At 32.7% G+C, this 20315-nt stretch overlaps 1 protein-coding gene across 1 annotated transcript in view; it reads left to right on the top strand.

Annotated features, from left to right (window-relative positions):
* The window catches only part of LOC129219402 (TBC1 domain family member 1-like), a 122394-nt gene that overhangs the window by 30954 nt on the left and 71125 nt on the right, over positions 1-20315 (top strand). Inside the window, exons 2-3 of the mRNA XM_054853791.1 lie at positions 6862-7011; positions 16541-16825. Of these exons, the coding sequence (XP_054709766.1) occupies positions 6862-7011; positions 16541-16825 (435 nt within the window). The remainder of the gene's footprint in view (positions 1-6861; positions 7012-16540; positions 16826-20315) is intronic.

A 20315-nucleotide genomic window follows, 5' to 3' on the forward strand; every position in this document is an offset into this window, starting at 1 on the left:
TTTAGGAGTTGATTGGAATCCTAGAATACGTGTATGGAATATTTTGTTTATTAATGTAGCTTTTATCTGTATAAAGGTATTGTTTCATCTCTGAAATAGAAAATTAAACCTTCTTTGAAAGCTTGACATTTGCTTACATACACTAAATCATCAAAATTATTGGGACTTTCAAAAATTCACATTTTTACAGATTTCTCATGAAATAAAGAGACCAATTGTTCTGTAACTTTTGTCACATAAAAAGTATGCTCCAGCTGTCAGCTTCCAACGAAAAGTGGATTATCCATGCATTTAGGGAATCAGCAACAAATTGAGAAAACCAAAAAAGTTTTTTTTTTCGATCATTCTTCATCATAAATAGCTGGGATTAAGCTATATATTTCAGAAATAAGTTAACGAACTATGTAGGGTTTGTTTTTATATTTTCGTGAAATTATCACTTATATTCACGAAGATATCAGCATTTGCTTCAAAAATACAAATTTTATTTGAAGAATTTTTACTTATAGCGCGCAGAGTTTTCCATCAACCCTTACCAAACTTTCAGAATATTTTACAGCAGACAAGAAAATATAAATCTAAATATGATGTTAAAAGAGAGGGAAAATTTGATGAAATATGAACGTTTAAAGCCATTAAGTTTTCTCTGCACACAAGCGAAATATAGCAATTTTTAATCTTCATAACTTAAAGCATGAGTTGTTCCTTTAACTTATTAAAAAATTACAGTTCAATACTTAAAAATTTAGAAAAAAAAAATCAGATATCAAATGAGTCGATTTCAATAATTCTTGGCTTGGCAAAGAATCATGAGGGGTCGTTCTCAAATAACCTGCTTTTAATGAATCACATTGAACGATCACTGGCAAGGGTTGCAAATTTGCGAACGACCCCTTACGATTTGTCGCCTGTTCAAGAATGATTGAAATTCGGCTCATTTGATCGCTGATATCTTTCAAAGTTTTAAAGATATTGAACTGGAATTGTTTTATGGAATTAAAGGAACTACTCATGTTTTAAATTATGAAGATTATGAATTGCTATCTTTCGCGCAAGCACAGAGAAAATTTAATTGCTTTAAACGTTCATAATTCATCAAATTTTCACTTTTTTTACTTCAAATTTTAAAATTATGTTTCTCTTGTTTGCTGTCAAATACTCTGAAAGTTTGGTAAGGGTTGACGGAAAACTCTACGTGTAATGAGTAAAAATATCCTTCAAATAAAATTTGCATTTTTGAACGAAATGCTTATGTCTTCGTAAATATCAAGTGATACTTTCACGAAAATAATCAAAATAAATTTTACATAGTAAGTAAACTTATTTCTGAAATTTATAGATTTTCCCCGGCTATTTACGATGAAAGATGATCAAAAACATTTTTTTGTTTTCTCAATTTGTTGCTGGTGATTTAATTTTAATTAGAAAATGACTGCTGGAGCATACCCTTTATGTAACAAAAGTCGACGGTATCTTATTTCTCGATAAATCCGAACTGCATCATTGACACTTAATGTTGAGTGTTTTCCCTCTTTTCTGTTGGGAATATCATTCTTGAGTGTTTTTCGAGTATGGGAGGGCGGCATCGCTCTTTGGGAGATGGGTATACCTCAAGTATTAATATTTATTTACCATTCTACATTATGCTAAATTATACTAGAAATGTTATATGTATAGTATTTAAAAGAATTGTAATAAAGAAATTCAGGCAGGGGTTCAACATTTAACTTTTTGAACCAAGACATTGTTAAAAAAGACAATTTCGTTTAAAATTTATAAACTCCATGATTTTTACAAAAATAAACAAATATTTTAATTGTTTACCTCTTAACAAAGCGTACTAAACATCGAAAATTTGAAAAATCAGATTCCCATAGCGGATGCAAACCGATCGCAATCCTCAAAGTAAAAACATCAAAAGTACAAAAACGGCTTGTAAAATAAATATTTCTCATAAAATTATTTTAGAATTGCACTTTAGAGTCCTATGATAAACATTTCATTAATGTCTGGACACAGTTGAATCAAGATAAATAAATAAATATAAAATAAACCACCGATTCAGCAATTAAATTTTTGACTCATAAAAGAAAATGGAATTCCGCTTTAAAAACTTAAAATGAGCGTTGTTACAAAAATAAAGAGACTTTTCATTTATTTGCATCGTAATAAAGCGAAGTTAGCTTGAAAAAAGAATAAAGTAGGATTCTCATATCGAATCTAAAAAGATTGCGCTTTTCAAAATGTAGACATCTAAAGAAAGAAAACAATGAAAAAGAGTCCATTTAAAACTAATTATCCTTTTTAGCATCGAAAATTCAAACCCATATAACTTTCTTCCAAAATATCAATTAAACATCACCCCGCCAGACGCTAAGTGGCGATAAGTTTAAAGTTGGTAATCCTATCTGAAGCGATCACATCCCCCCCCAACTATCCTTTGCAGTTCTAAGTTCATTTCCCTGTATATTATTGTTTATTAAATCATGAGCGGGGAGAAAAGTGCTTACGATTAACTTTTTCAGAGAAGTTTGCAACAACACCGCTGCATAAAACAAACAAGCAAAATTATGAACCAAACTGACTTTCAGCTGTTAATTTCTTTCATAGAAATCAACAACAAGCATTATATTTATTTGGCCTTAATAGTTATTTATCGCTTGCAGGAACCTCATAAGCGCGCCTTTTTTTTTCTTTTGCAAAATTAGCAGATTTTGTGTAAGTTAATATCTCTAATTAAACTTTAAGAAAGGTTCCAAACATTATCGTTGGAAATATGCTGCGTTATTTTGATTTGAGATTTGCTCTTCCAATAAACAATTTGTGAAAGATCCGTTTTTGTTTGTCAGAATTTTGTGAAGGGTCCGTTTTGGTTGGTCGGGATTTTGTGAAAGATCCGTTTTGGTTGATCAGATTTTTGTGAAGGGTCCGTTAACGGACCCAAATTTCCTCTGGCCAGACCCCTGTTAAATTTTCCATGCTTCGCCGAATTTGCATCGGTCAAAAATAGCATGCAGTGTGTGAGATTTCAATCCTTTTTGCACTTTGTAAATATTTCAATTATATTTTGAAAGTTGGATATTATTTTAACATATAGCAGTGAGAATCAAAGTAAAGTAAGGTGACATTTTCAGGTTTTAAGCTAAGCGCGTTTAAAGATAAGGTCCTAGGTAGGCTTTCATTGAGTTTTTTGTATATAAATTAGGCTATATAGCAGCACCTACCAGAGCTACTAGTACTTTCTCTTGCCCCAAGACAGAGGAGAGTTTCACCTATTTTTACTGGTTATCTCAATTTTTTTAATTTCTTTCACTTACCCCTTTTGTCTCATATGTTACCTGATAAAAAAAGGTGCGGCACGTTGGTCCACTTTTTTACTTTTCATTTTTTATCTTATCAAAATATTTCGTGAGCTTGTTAGACTTTTTGCAGTAAGTTTCACTAAATATTTCTCATCATCTGAGATTTTTTTAAGAAAAAGTTGAATTGATTAACTTTTTTTGCATTAATTTTTTAACAGAACCTTGTAAAGTGGACCAACGTGCCCCCCGCGCGGGGGTAAGTTGGATCACATTACAAAATCAACTTCTATTATAATTTAAGTGATAAATATTATCCAGTACTGTAATAACTTATTTTCTTTCAGATGTAGAATGAAAAACAAAGTTCAAAGATCAATATAACATATTAAATTGATTTTAATTGTAAACCATTATTAATTAAAGATCAAAAGATAAAATAATTATTGAATATTCATAAGAAAATTAATGCAGATTAAAGTTCACAAAAGATGTGTTAAGTGATGTTTGAAGATAGAAAAGTGCACTGAGCAGACACTGAGTTCTGCAGGAACAAGTCATGTGTCATTTTTATGTACAGTTACCATCAATATTTGCTGGGGGGGGGAGCTGTTTCTTTCTTCATTGCATCGCATGAAACAATTCCAAAAAGAGAAGAATTCTGTTCAACTAATACCATACATTTCAAAGAAAGAGTCAGTAAAATTGACATCTTTAAAAAAGAATATCTTAGTGTTCTAAAATTAAATATAGAAAATGAAATTAGATTATTTTAAGAAAAAACTTATCCTTTTCCTCTTTCAATCAATTATTTGTTTTATTTTCTTTCTATCTAGAACGCTTGTTTGGCAAAAAATTATGTCTAATATAGGAACTTTATTATAGCATGTGTTACATTTTTTGCTCTTAGAAAACAATTGTCTGCAAAAATTTAGAAGTATATTTGAAAATATAAACAGTAAAAAAGTGCAGATATGAAATAAATCTTTTGGTAAAATTAATTTAGTATAATTTTTGTTTAATTATAAAATATATCCTTGTTTTTTTTTTTTTTAGTTTTTTTTTTAGTTTTTTTTTAGTTTTTTTTTTTTTTTTTTTTTGCAGTTTTTGTTGTTATTATTTTGAAACACGTGTAACATGAAATGAAATGAATGTATACTATACAAATACTTAGAATATTTTTATAATTATTGAGATTTAATGGGAGAAAACTTTTTTAAATTATGTGGGATAGTTTGGTCCCGTCCAACGTGCCCCGCAAAGAGTGGACTAACCTACCCCATGTTGTTGGTCTGAAAAAGTGATGTCATGAATTTTCCTTTTTGACAAAAAAAAAGCCAACAATTATGAACTAAAAAAATAAAAAAAATTTGAAAAAAATAAAAAAATAGAACCGACTTCAAATTTGCTCTAAAAAGTGAAAAATAATTTTATTCTTTAAACACCATGGATAATGCTTTTAAACATAATTTTTGAAGTTGGCGCAAAAACACAACGTAAAATCCAGTGTAACCATGCTTCGTTCATATTTTTTTCAGAAAAGCATCCAAAGTTACGAACGAAACATTTATATCGTTATTCAAATATGTTGTCATCAATGCATACTTTATGTGATAGTGAAGAAACTGGGCCCGGTTAAACTTATAGTTGTAGTTGAGTTATGGCTGTGAATGATTTTATCTATCGTTTTTGCGCCAACTTCAAAAATTATATTTAAAAGCATTATCGATGGTGTTTAAAGTATAAAATTATTTTTCACTTTTTAGAGCAAATTTGAAGTCGGTTCTATTTTTTTTTTCTTCAAAATTTTTTATTTCATTCTTTTTAGTGTAAATGTAGGTATTTCAGAAATTGTAAGAAGTTACCATCGCGAAACTTCACCTTATTTTTTTCATAAAAATGCTCCATACTAAAAAAAAAACTATAAACACGTGTTAAACTTTAAGCGATTGGCACTAAAAACTTATCTTTGTTCCTCTTTGGAATTAATGTGTAGTTAATTTAATTATAACCATTTAAGTATTACTTTTTTCCTAACTAATTTACATTTCACAGCATTTAAGTTGCTCATGATGCAATTCTGTATTTTCTTACTTAGCCCCCATCATTTGTTATTGGCATAGATGATAAGGAAAAAAATATTACTATATTGAGGCAAACTTAATGGTAGCATTGTGAAGGCTAAGCAGATCCTAATCACTGCATCACCTCGCTTCCAGGTTAGGTTTTCCCCCACTATGGAGCAATAACACTGAAGAAGGGAAGATTTCGATATTTCACGTATTGTTACTATAAATCAGCAAAGTTACCAAAATAAAATTATTTACGCCAAAAATGAGACGATAGCGCCAGATTCCCGATTATTATCGAACTATCCCCCTGAAGAAACTTGATACTTGCTTCAGAGAAGCCTTCATTCAAAATTATCATTACAATTGCTATTAATGTTACTGTCGTATGGCACCAAACTTTCATAACAATGTCTTTTAAATTTAATCATTTAATAGGGAAATTGCATGAAATTTATGGTTTTTTGCCCATAACTTTTTTCTAAAAGACAAATATGGTCAAACAAAAAAATGGGACCTAAGTTGAGCCATCCCCTGTCCATTAAAAAAAGAATCATCAAAATCGGTTCACTAGGTTAGACGCTGTGAGAGGACAAAAAAAAAAAAAAAAAAAAAAAAACGTACATACAGTATGAACTGATAACCGCCTCCTTTTTGAAGTCGGTTAAAAACTTTAAGAAAGGAGTTCAGTTCCCCCCCCCCCCCCCGCATTCTTGATGAAAACCATTTAAAAAAAATCATGTTGCAGTTTTCAGAAAATTACTCAGTGCTACTGAAATAACACTTTCTGGAATAAAATTTGTTCAATGTATTTGATTTCATTATAGAATTTGTAGGACCGTAGATGCTATTTGTTAGACCTACTTGTTTTAGGTTTCATTTTAACATTATTTATATTTATTAATACTTGATTTTAGTTATTAAATTGCTACAGTTACCTTTTAGGTGGAGAATGCAAAATTTTTGAAGCGAATGCACTGTTAATTTTTCGTTTGTAGTATTTTGTGACTTTCTAGATGCTAACAATTAGCTTATAGCACTAAAAAATTCCTATTTCATTTTAAATTTAATGTTCACGTCATTTTAATGTATGAAGAAGCATAATATAATTATCTTGAAGTGAACTATGTCGCTTGTGTGTGTGGTCACCTCTATACTGCGTTCATGGGAAAAATTTATAAATGTAAACAAAGAAATGCGTCATTTGTCGACGTTAATCACATGTTTAGCTTGGATAAGAACAAATTGGTGCCAATCAGAAAGTCTGCTTTTCTTTTTATTTTTCAGAGAAAATCCCCCAAATGTGGCGCGTGGCTAACTATTTGGCAACCTGTTTGTTTACTTTAAATATATGGGGGTTTGAGCGTCTGCGATCCAGGTTCTTACTGAGTCTAAGTCAGTTGATACTTTTAACAATTCTTGAGGGGAAATGAATCTCTCCTTGTGCTAGAATGTCATTTTTTTTTCCTTCTAACCAGAAATTTCCATTACAGGTGCTGGAATTGTTTACTACGATGAAAGAAGCGACGAAGGAAATGTCTAGTAAGCAACCTCTCCTCATAAACTGTGCAAGTGGCATTGCAGACGATTCCCTGCTGCATAACAGTCGGCAGTATGAAGTACTTTATTTGGGGAAAATTAAGGTTCGTTGAGTCTCACTTAGAAACTTTGGAATTGACATTTCATAAAAAACAAGTTTAGATAATCTTTAAAGATTTTAGTGGAATCGGGTTCAGAAATTCAAGTTATAAAAGCGCAATTGTAGGCTATCTTTGGTGACGTAAGGAGGATGAAAGTAGGCTCGGACAATGCCTCCCTCCCCCTATTTCGCTACGGCCCTATTTTTGTATTTATCAAATAAAATATATTGTAAAACATCCTGCCCCATTCCCCCCCCCTAAAAAAATTTAACTACTTAGGTTTTTCCATAATGAAATTTACAGCTCTCCCCTCAAAATTTTGTCCGTTTGAAAAACCAGCATCTGTGACCCTACGCTGTAAAAAAAAAATGTGTAAGGTACAGTATTAATGGGTGTAACGTTACACGAATTCTGAAGTGTGTAGTATCATTGTTTTAAATACTCAAATTGTTGGAGGAATCTTGCACTTGCAGTATGGTTTCAGTAAAATTCAGAGCACATGCGATAAAATCAGAATCAGTGCAGGACGGTCATTTCAAGCTTGTGAGATCGAGATTCTCGCTCACGTGATCGGTTGTGACGTAGAAATGCCACAAAGTAGCATTTTAATCTACTCGAACTTATCTTGCGGCTAGGTTCGAGTAGATTAGAATGCTACTTAGCGGCATTTATACGTCACAACCGATTACGTGAGCGAGAATCTCGATCTCGCAAGCTGAGGAGCTTGGAATGACCACTCTGAGCAAGTGAACTCTTATTAGCGAAACGAAAACCGGCGTTTGGTGGCCGAGCGGTAAAAGCGCTAGCTGCTTTGCGATCGGTGTGTGAAATTCGTTATAGGTTTGGACACCACTCAGGTTATTTTTTTCTCTCATTTAAATAAAAATGTCTTGTTTGTTTATTAAAATAAATAAATAATTGGTGTGTATTGGTTGGGTGAAAAAGCATGAACTTGATAAATATTAAATAAACGAAAAATTAAAAGCAAGAACTGTAAAGAATAGCTGGATGATTTTTTTTTAATGCTGTTATAACGAAATTTCAAGCATTGTAACCTGCTAATTCAGGGTGGCGACAGATCAGGGAGATCAGGAAAAAATCAGGGAACTTTATTAATCAGAAAAAGTCAGGGAATTTTGAAAAAATAACAAAAAATCAGGGAAAATTGATTTTATCCAGAAATTTTTTTTTTTTTGATTTACTAAATTAAGTTCTCTAATTCCCTATGCATTTTCCGCCAATTATCTGTTCAAAAAAAAAAAAAAAAAAAGAGTAAAATTAATGAGGTGCAATTATACACTGTCGCATATTTGCGCATCTTTTTTCCTCAACGTCAAAATATTGAATCTTACTTATTAACCAGAGGATGAACTTCCTAAGATTGCTTCTGTGTCTGTTAGGTTGTTAATTTCACCTAGCTTGAATTTCCCTTTTACGCTTTCAATGCTACGTAAAATAAACAACCCTACAGGCAAAGAGGAAGCCTTCAATTATGCCTTAGCTCCTTTGCCTTTATTCCATTGTCTCAAAGTAATTGGCGTACTATAATCACGATTTCAAGAAGAAATCTTTGGTTTTTGAATTAATACTATAAAAGTTCAAAAGTTATTACTTCTTCGTGTTTTTAATTTAATTGCTAAAATTAAACTTTCAATCAAAACTTTTTTTGCCGTTATACTATTTGCAGTCACCACAGATCATAAAGGTTTTCTTTTCTTCAGTCTTAAATGATACTTTTATTTTATAACCAAGTTGTATTCTTCTTTTATATGTTTTGAAATTACCTAATTGCTTTCTTTCTTTTTTTTTTCTATCATTTCAAAGTTGTTTGTTACAAAAGCAATCTAAGATTTTTTCGCTACATACTGAAATCATTTGAAATAGAGTTAACTTGTGTACTTAAGTAAATATCTTTATTTTTCTTATTGTTCAAATGCTGTATTCATTCATTAAAACCTATGTTCTTGATTAGAGAAAAGCTCCCTATGAATGGATGTCAAATGGTTTCATCTTTTTTGCATAAATATGTCAGTTAGTTATATAAGAATAACTACATTACTTCTATTCTTCTTAAAATTCTTATGCGAAGTGGTTTCTGGAAGTAAAGTTTTTTTTTTTATTTTAATTTTCTATATTCTTTCCATGTAGAAAAATTTAATACACTATTTTGTAGGTTTTCCCCCCAAAAAATTTGACTTAATATGTTTTTTTTAACAATTTTATTAAAAAAGTAGCATCTTTTAAAAATATATCTTTAATTCAACAACTTAAAACGTTTAAAATACTGCATTTTATACAAACATACAATGGATTTCAAGTAGAGCAAAGAAAGAAAACCATTATCATTGGTAACGTAAATCAGGGAAATTTGGTGAACTTAATCAGGGAAAAGTCAGGGAACTTTTTTTCACAGTTCCTGTCCCCAACCTGTAATTTATTTTTGCACTTTCAATTTAAAACGTATGGAAAGAAATTATTACTTGGTCATTTTATATGTCTGGATAATTTAAACGATCGAATAGTTAAGATGAAATTTTAGTCTACTTACAATTAAAAATGAGTACCCGTTAAAGAAAGTTAGATGAAAGCTTAATTTTTGCCAAAAAACCTATCAGTCAATTTCTCTGTCAGCATACAGAAAGTTCTGGTGTAATCTTACCCAGAAATGAGTGAGACGTTACGCTATAGTTACGATTAGCATTGTGTAACCTTCCACAAGCGATGTAAGTTATAACACCAGTTATATGTAATTGTTCCTTTTTATTCAGAATTCAATATAATGGCTTCTAAATTTCTTGATGCTGTTTTGTTCTCGTTTCATTTTTACTTTCCTTTACATAGTAAAGGAAGTATTGTATTTGCAAAAAAAAAATTTCACTCAAAAATCGGCCTAAATTTCCATTTTGCTCGCCCCCGAATGAATAGTGAGTTTTTTTTCAACTCGACCACACGTGGATATATGCCTACGAACGCATAGACACTCGAAATATCAATTTTGTCAATCCCCAAGTTAATTACGGGTGTTCTCTTGACGTCTGTATGTACGTATGTATCTCGCATAACTCAAAAACGGTATGTCCTAGAAAGTCGAAATTTGGTACGTAGACTCCTGGTGGGATCTAGTTATGCACCTCCTTTTTTGGTTGCATTCGGATATTCCAATGGGGGTCTTTTACACTTTTTTGGGGGAAAAAAATCATTGTTATTTTCAATGCAAACTCAAGTGGTGTTATAATTTATCAAACACTTGCAGATGTATCGCCAAGCTTTTGGGCGCCAAGTTTTGTCGCCAACTTGGCGACAAATTACGGTTTTTTTTTAAATATAAAATCTGGTTTTGATTTAGCTATATTTAGAGAGCTTAACATTGAACCACATTAAAATTGCCAATATTGGAAGAACTTATGTGTAAAAAACGTTTTTTTTTTTTGTTTCGGCTCGCAACAAACTCAGGTTGAAAACATTTAAAGTGTTTCTTTGCTTACTCCGAGGCACTTTTATCATTAAGTTGGAGTAAAAGGAAGTCATGTGATGCACACATCAGCTCGTTTACATTAGAAAGATGTAGAACTGCTGGTGCTTCTTTGTTACAGTATTCTAAACATATATATCTCTCTCTATTTTAATTCTTCTATTTGAAACTTCAGGTCATCCCATGTATTTTTATCCTCTTTCTTGTGATCTTCGTGATTATATTTTGAATAAAAATATTCAGAAAAATAATATGTTGGAAGTAAGCCTCAACAACCAACATAGTTATAAATAAAAATACATAAAATTGTGTGTAAGAAATAATTTTTAGGAACTTGTATGCAATGCATGCGTGTGTAGTATATAGAGATAATGCAGTCTATGGTTTGGTGATGGTACCAAGCTACCAAGTCAATGGTTATCTTATATGATTGGTAGAGATACCCTGGTGGGAGGTCAGTCCTTCCCAAAATTTCCTTATTCGGCAAGCAATGTCTGACAGTTCGGAAGATTTGGAGACAGCCTTACAATATTTTTTTATGAGGATGTCTAAAAAGTCTCTTTTTGTTAGATGTTGGTATGTGTGCATGCTCCTATTTTGTCATTCAGTAAAATTTGAAGTTTCATTCAGTAAATAATTGTTCCCCCTCTCACATTAATTTTAAAATTTGAGCGCCCTTAATGATCGGTAGTCATAAATATATATTAATAAATAAATATTTACTGCAAAACACACGTACTTACATGATTTAAAGATATCAAGAGAAAAAGTATTTCATAAACAAGGTTTATAACTGAATATTTTCTATATCATGGCTTTTACTGATTGTCCTGTAAGTGATTTACTTCCATTAAGTTTTTACTTTGGCAAAGCTATATTTTCTATTTATTAATTTTAACCTCCTTGAAATGCGCCCTTTTTGGCTTTGCTCCTAGGCCAGGGTCGGATGATCTAAGGGGTAATTTGGGCCTGCTTGGGTTAGAAATAATTACATTATTTTGGCAAGGTTTTATTATTATCTCCTCCTGTTTATCAATGGTTACAATTATGCCAGTGACGTCGCTACCGAGGTTCGGGGGGGGGGGCAGAGGGGGCGGTTCGTCCCGCTTTCGCGGGAATACCTCCCGGACTCCCATCCCCTGCCATCATGGACTGAATATTATAATACTCAGGATGAGTTCATATTATCAATGCTTAGACCTAGAAGTGACTTCCTTTTAAAACAAAAAACTGAACCATATTATCTCCTTGTGTTTGAGATACATGCGAAATAATTGAGGTACCATCATACCCCTCACAGGGTTCGTACGGGTCATGGAAATCCTGGAAAGTCATGGGAAAAAAATAAACAAATTTCAGACCTGGAAAAGTCATGGAAAATTGATATTTTCATTAAAAGTCATGGAAATTTATTTCAAGTCATGGAAAAATGTCTTGGGTAGTAAGAAAATAATAACAGCTAAAAGAGCGCTAGAAATATTGAGTGATTTAGTAATATTGCATGTCAATTGAACGATCTCAAAAACAAATCCGAGTTTTGGAATCCTATTTCATCCGCTTCTGCAACAGCCGCTTGCCTATTTTCAAAATGTGATTTTACTACTGAGGCATCACTAATTTTGAATTCGCCATCATTTTCAGCACTTCTTATATTTTATATTCTGTAGTAGTAGACGTGCACGTTCTTGATTTTGCCACGCCCCCTCAAAAAGTGCAATTAAATTGCATCCGAGTTCGTTTCTTTCAACTACATGTAATAATTTCATCAGAGTTTATCTCAATATGTTGAAGGCTTTAGAAATTGAAGACTTTAGTCAGGCAATAGAACATGAAAATAGGTGAATTATAATATTCTAAAACAGGGATGCCCAATATACAGCTCGCAAAACTGATTATTGTGGTCAGCTGAAATATCTGGTTTAGAAAAATGAATTTACTGAAAAATGTGGCTTTACTTTAATGAACAAATATACGGTCAAGTTACATGGGTGATTTGTTCACTATTGACACCAAAAGGCAATGTTTTTATGAAGTGAATTTATTACTGGAAACTTAGTAATAATGACTCATTCAATTTTTGTCCCATTATTACTATTCTGCCTTATTTATTAAATATTTATTAGACATTTAAACATAAGTGTATTACATTTCACTATATTTTTACTTTACTTGGATTTATATGCTAAATACAAACAAGAATACTTTATTAGTTTTTGCAATGTGCACTAATATTTTTTCATTCACAAGTAAGTGCTCCAATGAGGTAGTGGCATTCACGTAAAATTTTTCTAAAGCCTATTTCCGAAAATTGGCAAGTTTGACATTAAATGGTACTATTCTCTTCGTATAATAAGGTCATGAAAATTTTTATGAAGTCATGAAAAAGTCTTGGAAAAGTCATGGAATTTTTTTATCCAAACTGAGTATGAACCCTGCCCTCACGTTTTTGACCCCACAACGGCCCTGCACATATGCGTCTTATTCGAGTAACATAAAAAGCGTTCATGAAATGAATGAAAGGGGCCTCAACCGAACCAAGCACTGCGACCAGAGCTCTATTGTACTAGTCCCCAAACAGAAGTCTTAAAAAAACAGACCAGTAGCTGAAGCAAAATTTAGCAAACACCTAATAGGAAGATCATGAATCTCGCATGGTTCAAGCAAATGATTACCAAGGTGTTCAAACCTATAAGCAGAAAATACTTCACAATCACACAGGGTGTGAGTAATAGTTTCTTCCTTAAAGAAGTTACCTCTGCAAATTGGATCATTATTGACACCCATTATAGCAAGGTGCTGCTTTAAGTTCTAAAGACCAGTAAGAAGACCAAAAAAACCTTCCTAATACTATTTTTCTTAAGAAGCCTATTGCATTTTTGTCGTGATCCTCAGAGAGAATCAGGTCCATCCTCCTTAGAATGACAAGCTGAATATGTTCAATGTCATTCCAAGATGACCTGTTCGACAGGAAGGTTTCTCTCACAACAGCCATCTTAAACATATGCACTGCTTAAGCATAGGACTGTGGTTGTCCGGTCCTTACTCTTTAAGATGCTGCAGTTTGTGCAGGGGAAGGAGTTGAAACCTCCAATCGATGACATTTGGTTTCTCCTACCTTCTCAGGAATGGCTGGCCCATTGGCTTTCGCCTCCTGTAACAGCCTCTCCTCTCCTGCCTGTGCCTGTTGCATTTTTGTGCATAGATGAGTACCCCCTGCTCCCCTACTACAGAGTCAGGGCGATCACAGACATGCACCCTCACCCCCTCCAGTCAGTGGGTTGCAGACCTGCACCCTGACCTCCTCCAGCAGCAAGGGCCCTGTTTATGCACACTCCGGCTCATAGACTAATAATAAGAGTAGACCGAGCTTTCTCATTCTTGCTGATGAAGAAAATTGGTTCATAGATGTATCATGTGACTAGTGGAAGGGCTTGGCGAAGACTTTGGCAGCATGGTTGCTAGATGGCAGCATTATCTATAGTTTGGCACTCGACATGTATTTTAAGACAATGTGTTTTCATTAAAAAAAACTTCCAGTTGCAGAGATTGAACTGTTTTTCTTTTAGTTATGCATTATTTTGACATTAGTAATAGTTTTTGATCAGTTTTCGGTAACTTTTATTTCATTTGGAACTGTCAGCGTTGGCGTGAACGAAATGGCGTAAACTTTTTGCGTTAACGCAAAAATGTACTAATCGGTATCTTAAATTGAAACTGTAGGTAAAAATCTTACCGTTTGCTGATTCTTCTTGGTCGCTTGCATCTTTTATTGCTTAGAGAGTTTTTGAAATTGACTAAAGAAAATGCACAATACTATCTAAACGAAAAACTCACTATATTAACAAAATATTTACAACTTAGAATAACAAATTTACAAATCGGACTCCATAAAAGATCATTCTTCCGTGTTCCATCAATTCTATTTATTTTATTTCGCGCTGGCATTGATCGTCTGCTACGATTAATGCTCGCTGTTGCTAGGATATCCACCAGTCACATGGTTTGGTTTATGAGCAGCAAAAGGGTTGCCATAGCTCGGTCTACTCTTATTATTAGTCTATGCTCCGGCTTCATCCCACGTTGAAGCGGAAGGTGGATAAAAGGGGGATTGCAGCCGGGTTGATGGGAAGACCCATTTTTGTCGAATCGTGGATTCTCATTTACGTTCCCATCAATCCATGTGCTTTTTTATCAGTCCATGCGCTAATATCCTTTTTTTTGTGTGTGTGTCTTTTTTATAGTTAAATTGAGCATTAAAAAACATATTTCAGAACTTTTCTGAAAATAATTTGGGGCATAATGGGTTAATTACTTATCACAACTACACTGTGAATACTATTATATTTCAATATGAATCCTATTATTTAATCCTTTTAATTTCTTACTTGATTTTCATAAATTTAATCAAAAATAGCTTGTGTCAAATGCAATAGTTTTTACTAATTTCGACTGGGGATCAGCATTGTGAGAACTAGCATTAATCAGCAAATCGTGTAAAAATATGTCTGGATCTTCTAAAACCATTTCTAAATTAAAATTTTTGCCTTTTGTGATTGTCAATATCATGGCCGCATTCAGGGGTGGGTTTTTAGGGTTCCAACCTGTACCAAAAAACTGTTCCGAAATATGCTTTTATTATATTTTTTCTGAAAAAATTGTTTCAAATTGATTAATTTTTATTAATTTACTTTATTTTGGTTTTCAATTTCATTTAAAAATAAAACTTTCATTGACGAAACACATATACAGAACTTTATCCACGGTAATTACTCTTAATTGTACTTCTTGTCGGAAAAATCCGCCAATAATCCTTCAATGTAGGTGGAGGGAATCCCCTCCTGCATTGAACGCGGCTTAAAGCCGGGTTGGATGCACAAAACGGCCTTATTCCGTTAATCCGGGTTGACGCCGGGTTGAATTCAGCCAGTGGCGGATCTAGCCGATCATTTTGGGAGGGGCCATCCAAAATTTTTGAACAAACTCTCGAGAAACATTATTAAAAGAAATGATTCTAATGGGAGGGTGAGGGTGTTTGGAATCCCCCCCCCCCTTCCTTAATATTTTACCTTAGACGCTTTAAAATTCTAATTTTAAGCTATTTTTGCACGCATTGGAGAAAGCGATGGAGGATTTGTGAGCTCTCCCTCCGAAAAATTTCGAAATTAAAGCCATAAATGCGCAAATTTAGGCTCTCTTTGGTCTCGTGAGCAACAGGTGACTCTGAGGACAACAGCATTTAGAGAACGTCCAAGTGTCTAAAGTTGGAATCTGGATATGATGTAAACGAAGGAGTAAAATTTTGGAAATAATAGTTCTTTTTCTAGGAGAAATATAAAATTTCTCTCCCAATTAAGGCCTAAATTTCTTTTAATGTAAAAATCATGTGTTAAATTTTGTTATTTTCTCATAATATTTTCGATCTTTTTTTTCTTTTAAAAAAAAATCCTACAATCACAAGGCTTTGGGAGGGGCCATGGCCCCCATGGCCCCCCTCTAGATCCGCCCCTGAATTCAGCTGCATAAACAGGGCCAAGGTTGCTGGTTCTCTCCTTCAAGCCAGTATCCAGCTCCATAGGAGCTGGCAACTGGGAGGTGGTGAAAGGCTAATCACAACGAGGTTTTTCGCCCGGTTCCTCGAGGGGACCGTTTAAGACATCATACAACCCAGATGCCATACATCCATCAGCACGGTGCCTCTCACCTTAGATTGGGTATCCATTTTAGTCGCCTTTTAGGACACACATGGACTAAGTTTGGAAAAGCGTTCATATTTTTTATTAGTTTTTTGTACTTAAGCCTACTTAAAAATTTTGTTATACACAAATGTAGTTGTTTCTAAAAATGGTATGAATTTCATATTTACAAACATAGAACATTAAACCCCCCTTTTTTGCGTTCGGGGGGAGGGTTTCTTTTTTACCCTAGGAAGATTGAAATTCAATTAGAAACCCTGAGTAGTAACTTTATAGGTAATTGGTGAACTTAAATAAACATTTTAGAATTTTTTAATTCTTAAAGAGTTGCCATACATAATTTTCAGTTTTATGTTCTATTTTTCAGGTAACTGGTAAAAGAGCTGCTCCCAGATTCATTGATGATGCCGTTGAAAAGTTTAGATTATATGAGATGGAAAAATCTCGAGGTGGTGCAATATCAAGTGGTAGGCAACGCCATGGAAGTGGTGCCAGCATATCCAGTCTTCCTTTTAACTTGGATTTGCGTAGAAAATCACAAGAAAAGGATGTGCAATTAACAATAACAAAGACTTCTGGAAATGATGAAAGCTTGAAATGCAGCAGCAACAGTGAATTGTGCAACAACACATGCATATCTGTTTTTAGTCATGTAGGTATTACACATAAAACATGTCAATGCTCAGTTTGTGAATCTTTGCGACCACAGTCCTGTGCTTCTAATTTTAGCGAGCCTCCCATCCTATGTGTGTGACTCTGCACCGTTGCTTGATTAGTGGCTGCAAAAAACTTTGCAGCCATTAATTAGCAACAAATATTAACTTAGTACTTTTACTAAGTTAATATTTTTTGCCCTTTATTTAATATCGAACTAGTTTATTATTAATTGTTGTACCATTGTAGTTTATTATTTATTATTGATATTGTAATTGTATTTGTGTAGAAGACAATTTCCTACTTCGGAAGCACAAGCCTGAAGATGGGAGGGTCGATCAGGGAAAAATCGTTTTTTTTTTTTTGGAAAGTCTTTTCAGCTACGTGTGAAACCTAGTCGCCATCTTTGGTCATTCACAAGATGGAAGTAGACACGATACTTAAATGCCCAAGTTTCCAAAAATAAAACAGAATTGGATGTTTTCTTTCATTGCAAGCTAATGAAAAGAACACAAAATGAACGGCAAATTGTTTTTACTATTATTAATACTTTAAATGATATTCTTGAGAAATGAAAAATTTTGTTCTTAAAACTTAATCTTATCCTCATTGCCTTGGACACAAATGTGCTAAAAATTTCAACTGAATTGTAGTTTTAGGAAGATTTATTATTTTTAAATTGTTTTCATGCTACAAATTCAAAAAAAAAAAAAAAAATAAATAAATAAATAAATAAATAAAATAAAAAAAAGAATTTTAAGCGTATCCGCCATATTTGGTCATTCCCAAGATGGAAGTACACAGGACTTATCAACTGCCTAAGTCCCTCAAAACGGCATTGGGTGTTTATTGCAATGCAAACTATTGAAAAAAACTCAATGTGCCTTTTTCCCGGGTAATTCGTAGTTATTTTCTGGAAAAATGCAAAATTTTATCCTCAAAACATTTTTTAATTCTAATTGATTTAGACAAAAACTAGTTATTTTGTCTTAATTGTAGTTTAAGGATTATTAATTATTTATAACTACTTCTATGCTACAAATTCAAAAATCTACTTATTATCTTAAATTTTTATTTAGCCACCATATTTGGTCGTTTGCACGATGGAAGTAGACATAAACCTCAAAAAACAGAATTGGATGCTTTTTTCAATGTAAACTATTGAAAGTAACATAAATGTGCAAAAAATTGTGAATTTTCAAACAATCGAAATTACTTTCTAGAAAAGAAAAATTGAAATTTTAATGTAAGCATCCTTTAATGTGCAAAATAAATAAAAAATGATTATTGGCATTGGCCTATGATCGGCGGATGTTGATTTTTGTTGTTATGCATTATATAGTGTGCTGATCGATGCAACAAGTTAATCCTATTTATGCTGAAAATCAGCATTGTATTTTGCTCAATATGTTTTGTGTTTTATAAATAAGAAAATAAAGTATTGTAATCCAAAAGCGGATGCTAAAAGATTGCTGCACGACTATAGCAACAAGCTGTAATATTACATGCGACAATGAAGAAACGCTAAAATATGTTGAAAGTACTGTTTTCAACAAGTAGTAAACGTATTAACACAATTTTGAACAAAATGTTTTTAAAAAACTTAAAATTTTGAAAGGGAAAAATAAAAGAAAGAAAAAAATCCAAGACTTTTTTTTAAAAATCTAAAGGGAGAAGTTTCAGTTCTTCCGCATTGCTACTTTAAACAATTTTAATTATTTTGAAAATATTGCTATTTAAACTTAATTTTGAATGAAGCAAGTAACCTGGAATTTTCTAAAAAAAAACCTAGAAAAGTCAGGGAATTTTTTAACCATAAGTGTATGAACCCTGAAGAATTAAATCAGAAAATGGGATCTTGTTCAAGAGAAGCACTTTTTCTAATTTTTTTTTCCAACTAGATCATTTAACTTGCAATCTGCTATCACATTTTGATGAGGCTTAATATTCAACCGCCCGAGAGAAAATATTTTGTCTTCCATAAAAAAATAAATTAGTGCAAATTGATTTCTTCCTTTTTATGTTTTGTATCAAAACTTTATTATTGCTTTAGAACACATATTTATAAAATGATACATTGGCCACAAAACTAGCTTAAAACACATGAGCCAGTAAGGAACAATAGGGTGTAAGTGGACTTTTTTAATGTTTTGAGCAAAAAGCATACAAAGTTCAAACTCTTGGTTGGCTTTAATTGATTAAAAAAAAAAAAAAAAAAAAACATACTGTGTAGCAGCATTTGCTAAGGCTACTAGTTTTTTTCCAGCTTGTGCTTCACACTGGATGAGAGGTTTCTTCTACTGTTTGTACTGGTTATGTCCAATTTTTTATTTTGACAATTATATTTTATTTGCTTTTCACTGCCACATGTGTTCATATCATTTTTCAAATAACTGATATAGAAATAGTTGCATTGCTGTATGTTCAAAATGACAAGAAAGTAATTTTTGATGACTAAGACTTAAAGAATTTCCATGTATCTAACATCAAATTAATCCAGAAAGCAATGGCAATCAAAAACATTATGAAGGAAACAAATTTGAACTTAAAAAAATAAAAAAATAGCATACATAGTATAAAGGGAGAAGAACTGACTTGTTTACATTCCTGAAATAAATTATCAGGAGGAAAAAAGCCGACTACTCTAATGTCAAATGCTCTACTTTTAATGTAGAAATTTAAAAAGTAACTTTATATCAAAAACTTGCAAATAGATATTCAATTATACTGTTTTTAGCAGGTAATTTTCAAGACCTGATAAAGTTGACCAAAAAATTATTACAGAATGCTAGATAGCCACTCATAGTAGTTGCATGGCAAGTTACTCCATTAGATAGCAGGAGATTGTGATTTCAGGTTCTGCCTGTCATCTGCAACCATCAAAGTATGCATATTAATCATGTAGCTGCAAAAATAGCTGTTCCACTTTTTTCGCGAATGCCCTTTTTTCAGATATTGCAATACTTAGACAGGCCAACAATCTGAAGTAGTCGGAGATTTTAAAAACAAGTTAAATCATCGCAAAACAGTACAGTAAAAAAATGGAGTATCTGCAAAACTATCTCCTTCCTAGCAGGAGCTTCAAAATTAGATATGCCCAAATCTGACAAATATCGCCTTGATTGCCATACAAATGTGACAACCAGGAGTAGGCTCTTGACCCAGCCAGGCGGGTCATAGTCAATTTATTAGTCCTCAATGAAGATCAATGGCCCTTTTAAAGCTATACCCTTGCTCATTACCACCTCTTCCGGTAAGCTGTTCCAAGTGCCCACAACCTTACTAAAGTAGTAGTTTATCCTTATTTCCAGGTTAGCCTGAGATTTGAATAGCTTAAAACAATGACCCCTTGTCATGCTTTCAGTGCAAAAATTTAATCCATTAACATCATTCATTTTGATAAGTTTAAACAACTGAATCATGTCCCCTCTGATCCTCCTTTACTCCAGGCTATACATAAACCTAGGCTAAACTCCAGGCTATACAAA

The sequence above is a fragment of the Uloborus diversus genome, chromosome 3 (assembly GCF_026930045.1).
Source record: "Uloborus diversus isolate 005 chromosome 3, Udiv.v.3.1, whole genome shotgun sequence".
Taxonomy (NCBI): Eukaryota; Metazoa; Arthropoda; class Arachnida; order Araneae; family Uloboridae; genus Uloborus; species Uloborus diversus.